Source organism: Mustela lutreola, chromosome 3 (genome assembly GCF_030435805.1).
Source record: "Mustela lutreola isolate mMusLut2 chromosome 3, mMusLut2.pri, whole genome shotgun sequence".
In the NCBI taxonomy this organism is placed as follows: domain Eukaryota; kingdom Metazoa; phylum Chordata; class Mammalia; order Carnivora; family Mustelidae; genus Mustela; species Mustela lutreola.
This window is the reverse complement of record NC_081292.1, coordinates 208,641,507-208,659,408: the sequence shown is the minus strand read 5'-3', so window position 1 is coordinate 208,659,408 and position 17,902 is coordinate 208,641,507. Positions and strand designations below refer to the sequence as shown.

At 42.5% G+C, this 17,902-nt stretch overlaps 3 protein-coding genes across 12 annotated transcripts in view; 1 reads left to right on the top strand and 2 right to left on the bottom strand.

Moving 5' to 3' along the window:
- Positions 1-899, bottom strand: part of OSGEPL1 (O-sialoglycoprotein endopeptidase like 1) — a 19,232-nt gene extending 18,333 nt beyond the window's left edge. Inside the window, exon 1 of the mRNA XM_059168618.1 lies at positions 679-899. Coding sequence (XP_059024601.1) covers positions 679-899 — 221 coding nt within the window. The remainder of the gene's footprint in view (positions 1-678) is intronic.
- Positions 1-17,902, bottom strand: part of ORMDL1 (ORMDL sphingolipid biosynthesis regulator 1) — a 21,019-nt gene extending 3,117 nt beyond the window's left edge. For 2 of the 8 annotated variants that reach the window (XR_009352116.1, XR_009352115.1), the window contains exons 1-4: positions 16,948-17,092; positions 14,676-14,856; positions 9,437-9,588; positions 679-919 (exon numbers count right to left, since the gene is read on the bottom strand). Coding sequence is in view for 5 of the 8 variants with exons in the window: in XM_059168620.1 (XP_059024603.1) it covers positions 5,856-5,991; positions 9,437-9,588; positions 14,676-14,849 (462 nt within the window). In the remaining 3 variants the exon portion in view is untranslated. Of the gene's footprint in view, positions 1-678; positions 920-4,409; positions 5,992-7,700; positions 7,827-9,414; positions 9,589-14,675; positions 14,857-15,868; positions 16,015-16,947; positions 17,094-17,762 lie in introns of those variants that run through there. The other 6 variants (XR_009352114.1, XM_059168620.1, XM_059168619.1 and 3 more) reach the window with 6 other exon arrangements.
- PMS1 (PMS1 homolog 1, mismatch repair system component) overlaps positions 17,174-17,902 on the top strand; it is an 85,973-nt gene continuing 85,244 nt past the window's right edge. The window contains exon 1 of one of the 3 annotated variants that reach the window (XM_059168602.1): positions 17,174-17,280. The gene's annotated coding sequence lies outside the window, so the exon portion shown is untranslated. Of the gene's footprint in view, positions 17,281-17,694; positions 17,779-17,902 lie in introns of those variants that run through there. The other 2 variants (XM_059168605.1, XM_059168604.1) reach the window with 2 other exon arrangements.

Here is a 17,902-nt window from a genome sequence, read left to right as displayed (position 1 = left end):
CCTTGCACCATTCAATGCTTTTATACAACAGTGTATTATTTTCTTTCTTTCTTTTTTTTTTTTAAAGATTTTATTTATTTATTTGACAGAGAGAGATCACAAGTAGGCAGAGAGGCAGGCAGAGAGAAGGAGAGGAGGAAGCAGGCTCCCTGCTGAACAGAGAGCCCGATGCGGGGCTCGATCCCAGGACTCTGAGATCATGACCAGAGCCGAAGGCAGCGGCCCAACCCACTGAGCCACCCAGGCGCCCAACAGTGTATTATTTTCTAAGTACCAACATGAGTTATAGGTATAAAGGTGAGTAGGATTTTTTTTTCCCCAGAGATTAACATAGGCTAGAGATGGAGTTATGCTCTCCTAGGACTTTAGTCAAGACCATGAAACGTACAGGTGGACAAAAGAGGAAAAGGCATTACTAAGGGGAAATCATGGATAAATCTCAGAGTTGGGAATGAGCTTAGTTCTTTTCACAAGACGCTCAGCTAAAGTTGAGAGCTTACTGTGGACAGCCTTAAAAGCCAGGGTGCAGGGTTTAAGGTTTTCTATTACAGCTACTAGGAGCTTTTGCACAAAAGAACTTAGCTCCTAAAATTGAACTTTTATATATGATAAATAGAAAATAATTATTTCACTTTGTTTTTCCCAAAAGTGGGAACTACCAAGATAATGTCTACTTACTTTAAATGAACTTCAGTTTGGGAATGTATCGCTTCTCCCAAAATGTTTCCAGTTTCATCCACCACAGCAGCTGCTGTATCATCACAACTGGTTTCGATTCCCAATACTAGTTTATGAAGAAACGGTTTTCCAGGATGAAAATTAAAAATTCTTAAAAATTCGTAAGTTTTCTTTCTTGCTGGTTTAGAAAAGACTCCTGGTGTCTTACTCAGTATTAGCATACTTACTCTATAAATAACTCCTGGAAAAGAAATGAAGAGACAAACTAATTACTTGGAACTGACAATAACCACTAACCCATTCAGTTAAGCAAAATTCCAATTTTATTGGTTTATTTTTCAATATAATAGTTTTGTAAAATTAGAAGAAAGTTTTGTAAAAGTTAGCAAAAATTTCTAAAGGCCATAGCAGCGTGTGAACGGAAATAACCGTATGAATGACTACAGTGCTCTCGGCGGTGAACACACGGACATCAACTGTGAAACGTTTCGGTATCACCATGATGTTCTCAGTCAACTATTCATTATTCGTCATTAGTCGCACGGACAGTCCTTTGCAAAGTGCTATTTATTTTTTGAGAGCTACAGAAGACAAAATCGGTTTAAGAAAAATGACAAAGGCCAACAGAACAGATAAATGCGTCCCATTTCCTGGAAAGCGCTTCCAAAATAAATTCAGCAACTCGGTCAGAAAACAATCCGCATAAAAGACACACAGCTCCGCTGCCCGGCGTGCGACGACGTTCGGCAAGGCTCCCCGTGCGAGGGCCACACCGACTAAAGCGCTGCGAGCCGAGGCCCACGTCACGCGCGACCCCAAGTTTCCTAGCGCCACCTCCACTTCAGCACGAGTGCATCTCGGTGGTCGCCCCAACAGGACAGCGGCCCTCACCGGAGCACCGGGTCCCTGCGCACGGTCACGTGTCTGCTCTCCTGCCCCCGACGACCCGTTCTAGAACTCCGGGGGCTCCCGCGGCCCTTCCCTCCGCAGCAGCGGGACGTCCGAGAACGCGCCGGGACTTTCCTCGTCCCCGTGGCGCAGGGCCCGGGCTGAGCGCCGTGGGCACGGCCGTGGCGCGAGGACCGAGGCGGGCAGCGCAGGCCCGGCCCCGCCGCCCGAAGGACCCGGAGTCGCGTCACGGACACGCGCGGGGAAGCCTGAGCGAAGCACCGGTCTTGCGGGCCGCGAAGGCTCCCGAGAGGACCCCGTCCCGGGCCGGCGGACCAGGCGGGAAGAAAGCCGTGCGGAGGGCGGGCCGCCTTACCCTCCGTCCCCGCGCACCACCGCGGCCACAGCGCCGGACCCTGCCCCGCGAGGACGGCCGACCGCGCTTCCCCCAGAGCCAGGGGCGGGCCGGTCGCCCCGGAAGTGACGTCACTCACGGGGCGGGGCCGCGCTCGTCCGGGACGCCGCGCGCCGCCCTGCGCGGCCCTTAGGCTTACAGGCGGCAGGGCTTCTGCAGGGTCACCGGCTTGGGACCCAGTGGAGCCGACGGGGGACGGAGTCCGCGGCGTCAACTCCCGGACACTACGCTGCGTGGAAAGCTCGTCGGCCTGTGGCAGGAGTTCGGCCGCCCCTGTCCGAAGACGAGCGTCCGTCCGTCCGCTCTGAAGGCTGCGGCCGGGCGAGCGCGATCCCAAGCCGGGTGGAACGAGGGGACGGCGCCGCGCCCGCCTGGAAGCGTGCGGGGGACGGCAGCGCTGCGGGGCGGCCGGGCTAAACCGGGGAGCCAAGGCGTGGGGCGGCCTCATTTCTGTGAGTACAAAGGGGACGGGGCTGTGCAATTCGTTCACCATGAAAAATCTAGAATACGGTCTTTGCTTGCCGTGCACACAACCTTCAGGAAAATACTCGTTCTTGGGCCTCTTCAGTGTGCTTTGCTTTCCTATTTCTGGCATGGGAACTTGTCACGTGGCGAATACATTCATCCCGGGTCTGCCTTCCGCCCCGCCCGCCGGCCCGCAGGGACTCGCTCCGCTGCCCGCGCCCCACGGAGTAAGGCTGTCACACACACCCGCGTTTGAGTGGCATCAGGTGCTTGGTGGGAGTGAGTGGAAGACCGGGGAGCCCCCGCGGAAGTCGCAGCTACGGTCTACTGTCAGATACCAGTACATCCAGAACTACCAGAATGTGGAGTTTTCTGGGTGAAACTCACGCTTTCAAAACGTTGTCTGTCACAATAGTGACCATAACTAGCAATTAACTTCGGTTGTCCCGAGCAGTGTTGCAGATTAATTTATTTAAACCTCACTATGATCCTGTGAAATAATTACTTACTGTCCTCATTTGACAGATGAGGCAAATGGAGAGTAAACTTAAAGCTAGGATTAGAAGTTAGGGGCGCCTGGGTGGCTCAGTGGGTTAAGCGTCTGCCTTCAGCTCAGGTCATGATCAGGCCACCCAGGCGCCCAGAAAATAGTTCTATGCTTAAGAAAAAGAGGCAGGGTGTAGCTCAACAGAAGCCAACTTGGAAATTATCACTGGGAACTTGGACTTCCAATGCCAAATCTGGAGAACAATTTGAACAACAAATGAGGAAGGACAATGAACTGTAAGCCAAAAAACATCTGCAAGTCCAAAATAATATAATGATTGAATAAATAAATGTAGAAGGAATAGGGAAGTAGAAAACCACCATGGAACTCCACAGTAATAACTGTTGCCGGGGAAATTCACCAATGAATCCTAAAATTAGTGGTAGTTCTGAACTCATGTATATTTAGAAACTGCCATTGTTTCCTGATTTGAAATTAGGAACAATTACAGCACAATAATTACTTTTGTTCCAAATAATAGTCACAGTCATTACAGATTTTGTTTTAAAAAAAAAGTTTTTTTTTTTTTTAACATAAAACGATACAAACTTATGAAATTGGTAAGCTACCATATTTAACACAACCATTCATCCTGGTGTTAAGACCAAAAAGCATATCCCAAATTTGATCACTTCTCACCACTTCATCAGCCATTTTCCTAGTCGGAGCTAGCTCTTGTCTGTAGTAGTTTTCCAACTATTCCTCCTGCTTCCTATTGCTTTACACTTTATTCTCAACATTAGCCAGTAACCCTTAAAAAAAAAAAAAAAATCAGATCCCTTTAATCTATGTAAAACTATCCAATGGCTTCATCAAGCTTAGAAGAAAATTTGCTTATTACTTTGGCCAATAGAGCCCTCTTATCATCTGACTCTATTTCTCTGACCTCATTTCTTACCACTCTTGTCTTCTTGCTTATCACGCCTTTCTCATCCAAAAATCACCTTAGGAACATTAGTGAAGGCTTTCTGAGGTAGGCTCTCCTGACTTTCACCTGCTTAATATTTTTCCATGTCAGTTATCACTACATGAAATAGTATGTTTTGACTCATTTACTATCTGTTCTCCAATTTGAACGTAAGTTTGTAAGGGAAAAGATTTTGTCTGTCTCGCTCGCAAACCATAGTCACAACACCTAAAACAATACCTACACAAGACTGGGCCCTTAAATATCTATTGAATAAATATTTTTAAAACTTCGAAGGTGGGTGATAAGTGGGGAAAAAAGCAGAAGGCCTGCATTAACAGAAGTAGATTTCTATCTCTGAAGTCTGTGCAAAAATGTAAGCCTTTAAAATGAAGAAAAGCAAAGGAACATTTTTAACTACCTTCATTTTACAAATTTAGTTGCCTAAAAAAACCTTGAAAAATAAATGTGACATTGCTGACTGAATTTGGAGATTACCTGCAATAATCTTACATGAAAGAAAAGTTTTATTCAAGTATAGATTACTGGTTTAAAAATACATGGGAAAAGACAAACATACAAAAGCATTATTACACAACTGATTTCTAAACTCGGTACTTCTGTAATACAAAATAATGATCATTAGCCCCCAAAAGTCAGTTTATTGAAACAAATTGATTTTTCAGTTGGTCTATAACTCTTTTCACTCAGTTTTGTTTACAAATATTAGCGGACTTTTCAGTTTCATCCCGTATCAGAACTTTGTTTTTGACATATGTCCTTCTCAAAGCAGTATAAGTTATTTCTTGTAATTAATGCCAGCTATCGGAAGTGTCTCTAAGCCACAAGAATTCAATGTGGTTGCTGCTTTGGAAACAGTTACCACTCTGGGTTAATCTGCACTAAAATTCATGTATTGAAAGGCAAAACATTAATGGGAAAAGTATGGGGGTTGAGAGCAGGGGATGTAAGAAAAGAATTTTTTTTTTTTTTTTTTTTTTTTACTGCAATCCCGCTAAAGACGACTCCATTATTTACTTTGGTACTACTGCTAGAGAAGCAGTTTCTGCCAGACCACAGGTCGGCTAAATAGCTGTCCATTTTGTTTCCTTTTCTAAACAACAGCAGTCTTTCACAATCAGATTGATCAACTAAATAAGCAGAGAGCTTTAACTTATCATATATTTTAACTGTGTGAAATAAATTATTTTCTTCACTGGATTAGCAGCCCTGTGTCTGGAAAGGCAACAAAACCCACTCTGCTCCAAAATGAGAAGTCTGACTCAGAGGCTCTTTATAAGGTGCCTGGCTGTCTTCTATCACCAGTCATGAAGGTGGACCTTCACAGTAACTTAATAAATGTAAAAATGACCTCATCCTTCAATACAGTGTCGAGCCAGCAAAACCAAAAAATTACAATCATAAAGTAGGGATTCGCTTGTATAAAACAAGAGGGAAATATCCTCTTATGTAACACAAGAGGAATATAAAATGATCTGTAATAAACTGTAATAAAAATGATCTGTAATAAACTTGTAAAGAGATGATTCTGGTTTACATGTATGTCTGCTTAAACTGACTGAATGATTGGAAATTTTCTTCTCCTAACATAATGTCCACTCATTATAAGCTAAGGTGTTCTTAGTATCTTATAAATCTCTTCTTTCCTTGGATTTATCTACTATACCCTCACTTTACAGCCATTTAACTTATAAGCTGGGCCTGCCCAGCCTGCCTGTAAAGCCTCTCTTTAGAAAGACACCACATGCATTAGACAGAGGCATCTTATAGTAAATATCTGCCCTTCAAAACAGCATATGAAGAACCAGCAACTGGCCCTCCAATGTAAATACTTCTCATTTCACATTATCATGGAAACAGTGCAGTTTCCTAACCACTCCTTCCTTACAGAAAACTCAGTAGCTGTAAACATTTTTGTTCCATTCCAAAACATTTCAATACTTATTAATTCCAAAGATCCGAACACCATGAAGCTGTGGCATTTTAGGAATTAGCACAGTCAGGAGAGAAGCTGTGTTTAGGATGAAGTGAGTTGGATCATACTTCGTATAGAAACTTGCCAGAAAATATCTGCAGAAATAAAAATTAAAAACATATGTAACATGTAAAATTGGTAAAAAATTTAAAGGTAAAAAAGGCCAGTGAAACAATAAATACCTTTGGGGCCTAAATTAATTTGGGATTTAAAAAGTGATTTAACGGAGGCATATACACACATTTCACATCTCTGCCATTATGTTAAATGCATTTGAAAGAATGTGTTTGCGGGACGCCTGAGTAGCACAGCTGGTTGAGCGTCCAACATTCAGTTTTGGTTCAGGTCATGATCTTGGTGTTGGTGAGAGCAAGCCCTGCAACAGGCTCCATGCTCAGCATGGAGTCTGCTTGGGATTCTCTCTCTCTCCCTCTCCAAAATAAATAAATAAATCTTAAAAGAAAACAAGCTGTTTGCTACTTAGTATCCATTAAAGTATAAGGCAATTTCACGTACAGTTTTGTATTTCTGCAGAGAAGATCCAGATCCAAAGCATCTATCATATTTTCAAAGGCTTTGTGATGTACCAAAAGGTTAAAAACTACTGCTATAAAGTTGTAAAAATGGGGTGTTCGTACATTAGTACAATTCAGTATCTTTGAAAGAAATCAAATACTTGATCGCCCTTTTGATGTTCTCATTTCCATATTGTAGCTGTACAGGTTGACAACCAATTTAACTGGAAAACTGACAGACACTGCTGTAAAATTCCAACTGCTTTGCTGAATTGGACATATGTATATATTCAAAGACATTCAACATCTGAGAATTTTTTTTTAACAAGACTAAGCTACCTTTAGGACCATAAACCATCAAGTGAGAATTGTCTAGTTTTACCCAGGGGAACATCAGAGTGCAAACACATCATCTGGCCACTGAGAGTATCCTACTATAGAAAAGATGTAAAGACTAAAATATCATACTTTACTTGACCATAACTAAGAAGTTATTCTGCTATGGCTGTTCATCTAATTAGTACTATTAGAGTATACAGGAAAGTATCCTAGTAGCCTTTCCTCTAAGTACTGTCATTAATTTCTAATAAGGGGAAAAAAATATCTTGTATAATATGGTTAGAAAAGAACAGCTATTTTCAGGTATAACTAAAAAATCACAGAGAGCTCCATATATCATTTTCAGAATCATCTAAATTGAGGAATTCTATAATTTTCCACCTATTTCACAAACTATAATCAGAAATTCTGGAAAAATAAACCATACTCCTCAACCTTCAGTCTAAACCCTTTCTTCCACATTTCATATACCTGAAGACTGTTTTTATACTTCCTTCACTAACAAAATAGCTTGCATTTAGTAAGCATATCTGCATTTGCATTTAGTAAGCATATCTGATTTCCTACAATCATTATGGGTTTAATGTATAACCTGATATGTTGGAAATAGTTTATCTTCTTGGAATGGTTTCTCATACTGTAGCACATGTCCCCCTTTAGGTCTTTTATTAAAGACTAACTTTGTGTGTAAATGACAGGTTCTTAGAAAACTTAAGACAACCCTCCAAAGGGATGCAAAACCAAGGTGGGAATTATTTAACTGCAAGATGCCAGATTTCCATTTGCCCATTTCCAGTTACCAAAGGGTATACCGGAAAGAGACCTATATTGAAGTTTAGGATTTTATCTGGGCTCTGGACTCTAACTAGCTGTAAGACTGAAACAAGGTAACGCATTTGAACCTATTTCTTTATCTAAAAATCTGGGATAACATTGCATGCCCCACCTACCTGACAAATGATGATCAAATAAGAAACTATGAAAGCACTCTGAAAAGTATCAATTTATATAGATGGCTTTAATGCTGTTTCTCCAGTTATATAAGGAATTTAATCACAGAATATTTGAAATCATACCCGTGGGTCAAAAATACATTTTTAGAAATACGGATGTTGTACACAGGTACATTTTAGTTGACTATTTTGTGATAGCTCTTACTGAAAATTCAGTAGAAATGTCAGGCTTTTTACATTAATTATAATGCAATCCTCAACATTTTATAGATGAGGAAACTGAGGCTTTCAAAGAAATAGCCAAAAGTCATGCAGCTAGTAAGCAGTAGAGCTTAAATCCAAATTTAGGGTTGTTTGTATAACTATTATTCCTGTTACTGCACTTATCTTTATTATATCATATAAATCATTAATCTTTTGATGTTAATTTTATAGGGGGCTGGAACAAAACCTTTAAAAATTTCCTAAAAGTGCTATCAATGTAAGAAAAAAGAAATCTATCACTTTATGATCAATTTATTCTTCTCATTTGAAAGAGCCTTCCTTTTTCTGCTCATCTATCTAAAATTCTAGTTTAAGGAATCCTAAAGCCTCCAAGAAATCTTCCCAGTTATTCCAGACTGCACTGATTTTATCATGGATGCATTACTATATATAAGCTATAAGGTACCCAGTGTTTGACTAAGATATATGTAAAATGTCCATTATACGTATGCAACTACACTGAGTGTGGGATTCAAAGCAATCTATGCACTGACAAATTCTTTGCACAAACAAATCATTTACAATCACAGATAATACAAAGTGGCATAAATAAAGGATATGTAATAACTACTAACGCTCAAAACAGACCATTATTACTTAAGGATAGGTGCTAAGGAAAAGACCTTATTGAGGAGGTAGGATCTAAATCTTGAAAGAATGATAAATTATGAAAGGAGAAGGTATCTGGGGTAGTAGAAATGATTTGAACAAAGGCACAGAAATAGGACTACGTATGAAGTATTCAAGAAATGCTGGCTAGAAAAGTTTTACCAGATGGGAGGTGGATGGGGGTAAAATAGTCACACAGAGGGAAAACGAGGCAGGAACCACTCTGAAAGGCCCTGAATATCAGGTAAAAGGAGGTAACTTAAGGTTAAATGCTTTACAGATAGGTATTATCTCATTTATTTCTTATGTCATCAAACTGAGCTATGTACTAGTGGTCAGAATTTCATTTATGAACAAACCAAGCAGGGTGAGTGATAAACACAGGATTTGACCGAGATCTGTTCTACGATGAAAGCCTAACTTCTCTTGTCTATAAACTATACAGCAGTGTCTCCCAATGAGTTTGAACATCTAAATTGGGGGCAGGGCCAGGGGGGAGGTGGTCAATCAAATTCATCTGAAATCATCCAAATCCATGTTTAGGAAGATACGGGATAAGATGATATCTTTAGCTTTCTTGTAAGCAACTTAAGGCTATGAGCTAGGATATATTTGACTTGTATAACCCAGAATATCTAAGCATACTAATAGGCACACTATGTTGTCTCTATGTATTACTGACTGAGGTAAAAACAGTTCATTTCAGCTGTTAAAAATTTTGCCTGTATTTTATGCTCTGTGGTAGCTCTTTATTGGTAGATGTTTCAACAAATATTGTTTCTAATTGAAATTCAACCTACTAAAAGGACCGCTCCCTCTTACCCAATCTTCTTCATACCTAAGAAATTTCCACCACTTACAGAATTATTGGAGAAATTGTGAAAAACTTCCGTGAAGATGTAAACTGTACTCCATAGTCCAGTTGTTCCCAATGAGTTAGGAGCCTTGCTTTACCCTGGTCAGGAGTTTCAAAAGGTGTTCCTTTTACTGCATGCAAAAATACATACATCCCCTGGAAAACAAGCAAGGGGTTATATAATCAATACCAAATATAAAATTAGTATTTGTCAGTAAGCATTAAGATAGTTCCAGAGGGCTTATGACAGTATGGGTGATTCAACTTAACAGCTCAAATTTTAAGCTTTCATAATATTTGTGAAAGGCTGTGGCCAGTTTCTTCAAAGCAAAATAAAACTTCCAGAGGCATATGAATATTATTTGGTGAAAACCAATAAAAGATCAACTGAAACTAACCTGTTTTCATCTTCTATTAAACTGAAAATACACACACACACAAAATCAGGATAACTTTACATCATTACATTTAGGTTTTCTAATACCTTTCCTATTGGGAAACAGGATTATCTTTCTTTTTTTTTTTTTTTTTTTAAGATTTTATTTATTTGACAGAGAGACAGAGCCAGAGAGCGCAAGCAAGGGGAGTGGCAGAGAAGGCAGCAGCTTAACTAACTGAGCCACCCACTCAGGAAACAAGAGTATCTTATCCCTGATGTATAGGAATGTTTAGGGTCATATTAATAAATCTGATGATACTTACAAAATTATAAAAACATACAAATTCATAAATAATAATAAAATTTCTGCATTGGGGAAAATGGTTTGGAAAATATTAAGACTGTCTTTGTCTCAATGGTTCTTTTCTAACACAACAAAGATGGTTATATAGTAGATATAATGTTCAACTCAATTTGGTTTTCAAATCGCCACCATGCCCAATAATGTTTCTTTTGAAGTTAATTTTTAAAAAGATTTATTTACTGATTTAAAGGGTGGGGCAGAAGGAGAAGGAGAAAAGCCAGATGCGGGGCTCAATCTCAGGATGCCAAAATCATGACTGGAGTCAAAATCAAGAGTCAGATGTTTAATCAACTAAGCCACATAGGTGGCCCTGAAGTTAGCTTTTTTGAAAGTATAAAACATTACTAAAATCCATTATGTCTGGGGATATGTTTGAACATATAATTTTGTCATTAGGAAAAAACCCAATATATGTTAGATTTTGTATCCTTGATTTTATGATTCTATTTAGATCATTGGTAGTACTTCATTGCAGGATGGATCACTGAGCACCAGTAACAGAATATTCTTGCCTAAATATTATCATCAGTTTTCGTCTTAGAAGTCACAATGAGGTATCTTTTTTGCTTCTTCAACTTTTAATAAATATATGGAAAAAAAAAGAAAAATTAGTGGTTTGAAATTTTATATTATTAACTAAGTTAAGAGAGCCATTCTTTTCAAAACTGAGTCTACTTTCCAGTTACTCCATCAGGCATTTCAAAAGTTGTTTAGCTACAATAACACCTAAGCTATACAGAAACACACTCTTGTTCTATTGGATTTAAGTCAAAAAGCATTTAATAAATGGCTTATATGTACAGGACACATGACATGTATGCACATATGAAACTGAGTAAGAAACGTCCACAGCCTTGAAAAAAATGCAATCTTCTATGAGACAGTAAGAAAAAGACATCCAGAAGCAACTATAATGTAGGGAAGAAACTGCTACCAAAGGTACAGTCAGAGTATATGGCCAATGTGGAGGTTCTTTGCTGCTGAGGCAAAAGCTATGATGCTACCTTATCAACTATCTCATTCTTGTCAAGCGACAACTCCTTGTGAAGCCTCCCTCATTAGTAATAGCTTATGTGCTTGTATAGAATTTTATTAAAAATACTTTTATTAAAAATACTAGCACAATATATTTTGTTAGCATTGTTTACATGTTTGTTCTCCCATTAGCCTGAACACCTCAGGAACAAAGGTTGGTATACAGCAAGTACTAGATACTAAGCCAAGATGACACTAAGCTAAGGAATGTTTATTCTGTAAGCACAAGGAAACCATTCTCACATGGGCTTTACAGGAGACAATTAAACAGAAATTGTCTGTTAAATTCTGAGGAGTATAGGACCCAAAAAGTTAAGAATCTCTACTCCAACCCATGCATGTATTAGAAACATTAAAGAGAAAAACAATCCTCTCATTACTTCCTTCAAATTACATGTATCACTAGTGTTTAGAATATTCAAACAGAAATATCTTATATAGGGGCACCTGGGTGGCTCAGTGGGTTAAAGCCTCTGCCTTCAGCTCAGGTCATGATCTCAGGGTCCTGGGATGGAGCCCCACATTGGGCTCTCTGCTCCGTGGGGAGCCTGCTTCCTCCTCTCTCTCTGCCTGCCTTTCTACCTGCTTGTGATCTCTGCGTGTCAAATAAATAAATTAAAAAAAAAAAAAAAAAAAAAAAAAAAGAATATCCTATATATCCTTTTCAGTTAAAAAGAATAAAATCTTATATGACCATACATCTTCTACCCCATTATTTTTAATAGTTATTCCATAAAATTTAGTGATGGAAAATTTATACCCAAATCAAAAAAATTGGGGAAGAAAATATGTAGCTCATGGTTAGCCGTTAATATTTACTGGCTAAAAATGCAGAACATTTTCATTCTTTAAAAAGCTAGGCTGAGAATTCTGTGAAATATTAATACCTCTAAAAGTGAACTATAGCACTGTAAAAATGAATACAAACAATCACTGTTGGCTTCTACTGTATGGTTCAGAAAGTTAAAGGCAGTAATTTTTCTAACCACGGATAACAAGTAGGTCTATTTTCCCATTTAAAAGGGCTCAGGACTATTTAATATTTTATTGGTTTAATGTACTCTGTCTTCAAAGGAAATTTAAATCTGGAGTCATGTTAATTGCTACATCAATGGCTGGTAGTTAGGTTTTTAGTGTGGTGAACTAATAAGTCAAAAGTGTGCTTTCCAACAAGTTGTCAATTACCTATGCTTTGTTCAGAGACATATACTGTATTTCAAAATCTCAGTCAACCAACTTGAAAACATCTGGGCAAGGGGAGAGGGTAACTTCTAAAGTATATTTAATACATGTGCCACTGGAGAAGGGAAAATTATATGAGAACACAGACTAATTCAATAAGCAGTTACATAGGTCTTTAGAGATATGGGAAATAAGGAGACAGATTCCTAATTATAAAACTATGACAAATACACTTAAAAGAATGCAGCATAGAAGTTCTGTAGCTTCCTGGAGATGGAGATATTCGAGTTTTCCTGGACAAGTAGGAATCTGCTCAGCAGAGGAGGGTTGAGGGAGGGTATTAAAATAGTGGGAAAAGAGCCTAAGCCAAAATAAAAAGATAATTTTCATTACTGTTAGAGCAATACTCATGTTTGGAGATGCACTGAGATAAGGTTGAGTCCTTTTCTTGACACTGTACTGTTATCAACTGGTCTTGTATGCCACATAAGGAACTTATTTTACTATGAAATAATAAGGATTCATAGAAGGACTCAGAGCATGACTTGAGCATATGTGCATTTTAAAATAACTCTGCCAAATTGGAATGGAGGATGGTAGCGGAACATCAAGGAATCCATTTAATCTACTAGAGTAATCCACCTGAGAAAAAAATAAGGGCACAAATTATAGCAATCCCAGTGGGGATCAAACTGAGACAGTAAAGCAGTAACACAGGGCTCTGACTAAATGGATATGGAATGCAGAGGAAAAGGAGTTAATCTAAAATAGACTGACCACGTATCTTAGACAGCATGAATGGTCCTGATTTACACTTATTTTCTTGGAACAGTTTTTATTAGCGCTCCCTTTTACTCTCAAAACAGTCTCAATTTGGATAATTCTTTACAAGAATCACTTTACCTTTGACATTCAGCTATCTGGCTTGATTTACCAGACAGACAGTGGTGCCTTTAGATTAGATCAGGAAAAAAGCCAGAGGAACAGGTTGTGAGTGGTAAGGGAGAGACCAGGAATGAGTTCAATTTATAATCGTTTGGCTTAAGGTACAAGATGATCTGGCAATAAGGATGAAGTAATCTTGATAGAATACACAGAATAAAAAGAGATGAAGAACTGAACCTTGGGGGCAGAAATATTTAGGAGAGGAAAACAGAAGGAAGAATTTACAAGAAAGAGAAAAGGGAAAATGAGAAATATATCTAGGAAAAAGTGATCTCATGAAAGCCAAAGAAAACGATAGTAAAACGGATATAGTAAAATGTATATAACTCCTGTAAAATATTTCAGAGAAGTCACTACTTAAAAATAGTCCTACCAAAGTCCATCACACAAAATGGACTAAATGACATTTATTTGTTTTTGTCACCACATTACCCTTGTTCTCCTCCAAATTCAAATACCCTTCAGAAGATAAGAACTAAAAATATTAATTTAAAAAAGAACTATTTATCCTATATTTCCCTGCCTTAATATCCCATGTTCCTCATTTTCTGGATATCTTTAAAAATATAATTAGTCTGGAGTCAATTATAAGACTCAACTAATGGATTTCTCCTCTTTCATTCTGCCTTCTTAGACTGTTAAAGATAAGAGAGGTCACTATCAAGCAGTTTAGAAAGGACTGAAGTTTAACAAGGATTGAAATCAAAGATGGTTATTGGTCTCCAGTTAATCAAAAACCATAATTACTTCTGAAGCATTCTTGTTAGTCAATATATTGTAACAGCCTGAATTAGTGTCTTGTAATTTTTGCTAAAATGACCTACTATTTTCTAGATTCCATAAAACCATAAGGAAGAAAAAAGAGGCCTTACTTAGAAAAAGGGCCCAATGTTTAAATATTAAGTATTATAGAAAAAAATATAATCCTATTCCAGGTTAGAATTCTTCAAAATTGTCACATGTATTAAAAAAAAAATCACTGAACTGTAAGTCAGCAAGTTTTATATTCTATATGATTATATCTCAATAAAACTATTAAACTAAGTCATGTGTTTTTCTTCTTTATAGCATAAAGCTTTAAACTTTTTAAAAAATTGTTTAAATACACATAACATAAAACGTAGCATCATAATCACTTCTAAGTGTACAGTTCAGTGGTATTAAGTGCATTCACACTGATATGCAACCATCACCACCATCCATCTCCAAAACTCTTTTCATCTTACAAAATTGAAACTGTACCCATTCAACAGCAACTCCCTTTTTCTTCTTCCCTCAGTCCCTGACAAATACTAAACCGTAGGTTTTTAGGTGCTTTGTATAAAGTGAAATTCTTACCAGATTATGTATAACATTTGTTAAGGTCCAAGCAACAGGAACACTGAAGAAGGGAATACTCAGTAGGACAATATGAAGCAAGCCAACTCCTAAGGCATATGTTAGCCACATACCCCGGCTGTTCATTACACGGGTATTTGGATTCACCTCACTGTGGGCAACTCCAACATTCATGTTTGCTCTGCAGGAAAGCAATGAAATGAATTAACAATGATATAACTGGAAACGTAAACAGTCTTCATTCTGGCATGAAAAACTAAGTGTCACTGGGATCATTTTTCTCTAGTTCTGTAAGGGAACACACACACCCACCAAAACATAGTACTTGCAGATGCTAATGAAGGCAGTAAATAACTGTTAACATCGGACTTCAGGGTAAGACAAACAACACTTATTTTTATGGATCTTATTGAAAAAATAAATTAAAATCTCTTTCCTAAAGCTTGTCTTCTAGCATGTTGTTTTTCCTAAATGAAATAATGGACAGGAAAACGCAAACGGAAAGAGAAAACCTAAACTTTATTATATCATGAAACCAAAGTGAAAGTTCAGGAGAAAAATGTACGAACAGAAAAAAAACTAACATAAAAAAACAAAGCTGCAGTATTATTTGCAATACCCAAGATATGGAAGCAACCCAAGTGTTCACTCCCATGTGAATGAATAAAGATGTGTGGATGCAAATATATGTATAATAGAGCATTATTTAGCCATGAAAAGGAATGAAAACTTGTCATCTGCAACAACGTGGACGGACCTAGAGGATGTAAGGCTAAAGTGAGGTAAGTTACAGGAAGACAAACAATATATTTCACTTATATACGTAATTTAAGAATCAAAACAAACAAAAAGACCAAAAAACAAAACAAAACAAAACAAAACAAACCACTCTTAAATACAGAGAACAAACGGGGGTGGTTGCCAGAGGCGGCTGGTGAGAGGGGATGGGTGAAATAATAACGGGGATCAAGACTACGTTTATCTAACTTGATGAGCACTGAGAAACCTACAGAGTCGTTAAATCATTATCCCGCACACCTGATACTCCTACGTTTGCTGATTATAATTGAATTAAAGACAGAAAAAGGCAAAGTGGATGCAGCCAGTCTTCTGAATAGCCAGACTCTTGTACCTAACGTAACGTTGCTTCCAAAGAGCGGTCAGGAGCAAGTCCCCGCTTTTTAAACACTGACCCTGGGAGAACTCACGGCGGTGGGAAACCTGGCGGTCAAGGGCGAAGGTTGGTTTCTCAGTCTCATGAGAAGGGAAGTCACAACAACGAGCCTTTCCTCCTCTAACTCCTCAACTCCCCTAAAATTTTAGTTCTTGGTTTTTCTGAGTTGTTCCTTCCACGGCACTGGAGATGACGGTCGCAGGAAGACGGGGTATGAGTCCCCCGGGACTGCAATGCCGACGCTGCCTCGGTTCCCAGCCTCCCTCGAAGGCAGCAGCGGCCCCGAAGAACGTCCTCCGGCCCCGGGGACGGCCGCCCGCGAGGCGCGCCCGCGACAGGTCCGAGACGCCGCCGGCCGCTGGGTCCCGCGAGCGGCCGCGGCCGAGGAATCGCTCCCAACGCCGTCCAGCACGCGCTTCCGGAGCGAAGGGCCGCACGCGCTCGGCCCAGCGCACGGCTCCGCGGCCCGGCTCCGCGAGCGCAGCGGCACACGCCGGGACGCGCCGGGGCTCGAGGGGCCGCGCGCCCGCGCTGCTGCGGAGCCGGAGGCGCGGTCACCGCGTCCCCGTCTTCCCAAGCCGCAGGCCGGGCTCCGAGGAGCCGCAGCACAGTCTGTCCACCGTCCGCGGTGGGAAAGAAAACAGCAAAGCTCTGCACATTTCCGTCGGAGCTGGAGGCACAGGGCGCGCCCCGCCCCACAGCAGAAAGCCTTCCCGGGCGTCCGCCGCGCTCCGTCAGGGCTTCGGACCGTGAGGAGCCGCTCGGCTCTGCCCACGCCGGGGCCTCGAGGGCGGCGACGGCCCTCCCGGGGACTCCCTCGCCCGGCGGGAGCGCTCGGCCCGCGGAAGCTCCGCGAAAGCCGCGGCGGCTCCCACGCCCGCCTCAGACTCGCCCTTCCGGCTCGCGGCCGCCCCGCCCACAGGACCGCGGCGAGCGACGCGGTCCCGGGACGCGCCTCGGAGGCCCTCGGGTCCGCGCCCGCCGACCCGGAGCCGCCGACGCAGCCGCAGTCCACCTTCCCCGCCAGCCTCCCTGCCCCACAGCGCCTTCCCGCCGCGGACAGCAGCCCAGCCCCCGCGGCCGCTCGTGCCCACTCACCCGCCGCCTCAGTCTCGGCGGCCCGCTCGGAACCCCGTCAGCGCGCGGGCGACGGCTGCTCCTGAGGCCCCCGCGCCAGCGATCGGCTCCGCGCGGCGCCGCACAGCTTGCGGAAGCGTCCGGAGCGGAACGCGCCGCCAGGGGATTGGCTGCGGGCAGCGTCCATCCCACGCCGCCTGGGCGGGGCGGGACTAAGAGCTGCGCGTCCAGTGCCCGCCCCGCCGCGCACGCCTGGGGGCGGGTCCGGGGCCCGGGAGGTGGATCCTGGGAGCTCGGCGGGCCCGGCTGGTCCGCCCGTGGGTGGCCATCGCCCCCGCGCGCGCGCGCGAGAAGGTAGTGTTGTGCGCCTGACGGCGTTCATGCTCCTCTTGTCGGTCTGCAGAGCCCCTGCCCTCGGCTCGCCGGGTTGGGCGCGAGGGCACCTCCGGCAGCCCTGCGCCGCCCGCGCGCTCGGCCCCCAGCCCGGAAGGGGCGGGAAGCGGGCGCCGCCGGGCTCGGGCGCGCGCGTGGAGCGCGGCCTCTCGGCGGGGCTCGGCGGGCGTCGGACCGCTTCGGCGCGTCCTGACTGAACGCCGCGGGGGCTTCGCTGCAGCGCGCGGCCGCGGCCTTCTGAGGGCGGGCTTGCAAGTTTGTGCCGCGGGCGCCGCGCGACGGCCGCGGCCCGCAGCCGGCTGCGTGTGGTGCTCTGGCGGCGCGCTCGGGGCGCAAGCGAACAGCCGCTGGACCGTGATTGCGCCTGGTGCCGTGGGGGCGCCCGCAGGCGGGGAGGCGCCGGGGGACGCGCCGAGGAGGTGCAGGCTGCCGCGTGCGCTCACCTGAGACGGAGAGGAGGTCAGGCTGTTCGGAGCGAGCCTCGTCGCGTGGCCGTTCACGACGCCGATCGCCTCGCGGCGGTAACGTGCGGCGGCGCTTCAGAATCCGAGTCGGGAGCCGGGCCCGATCTGCGCGTCCGGAG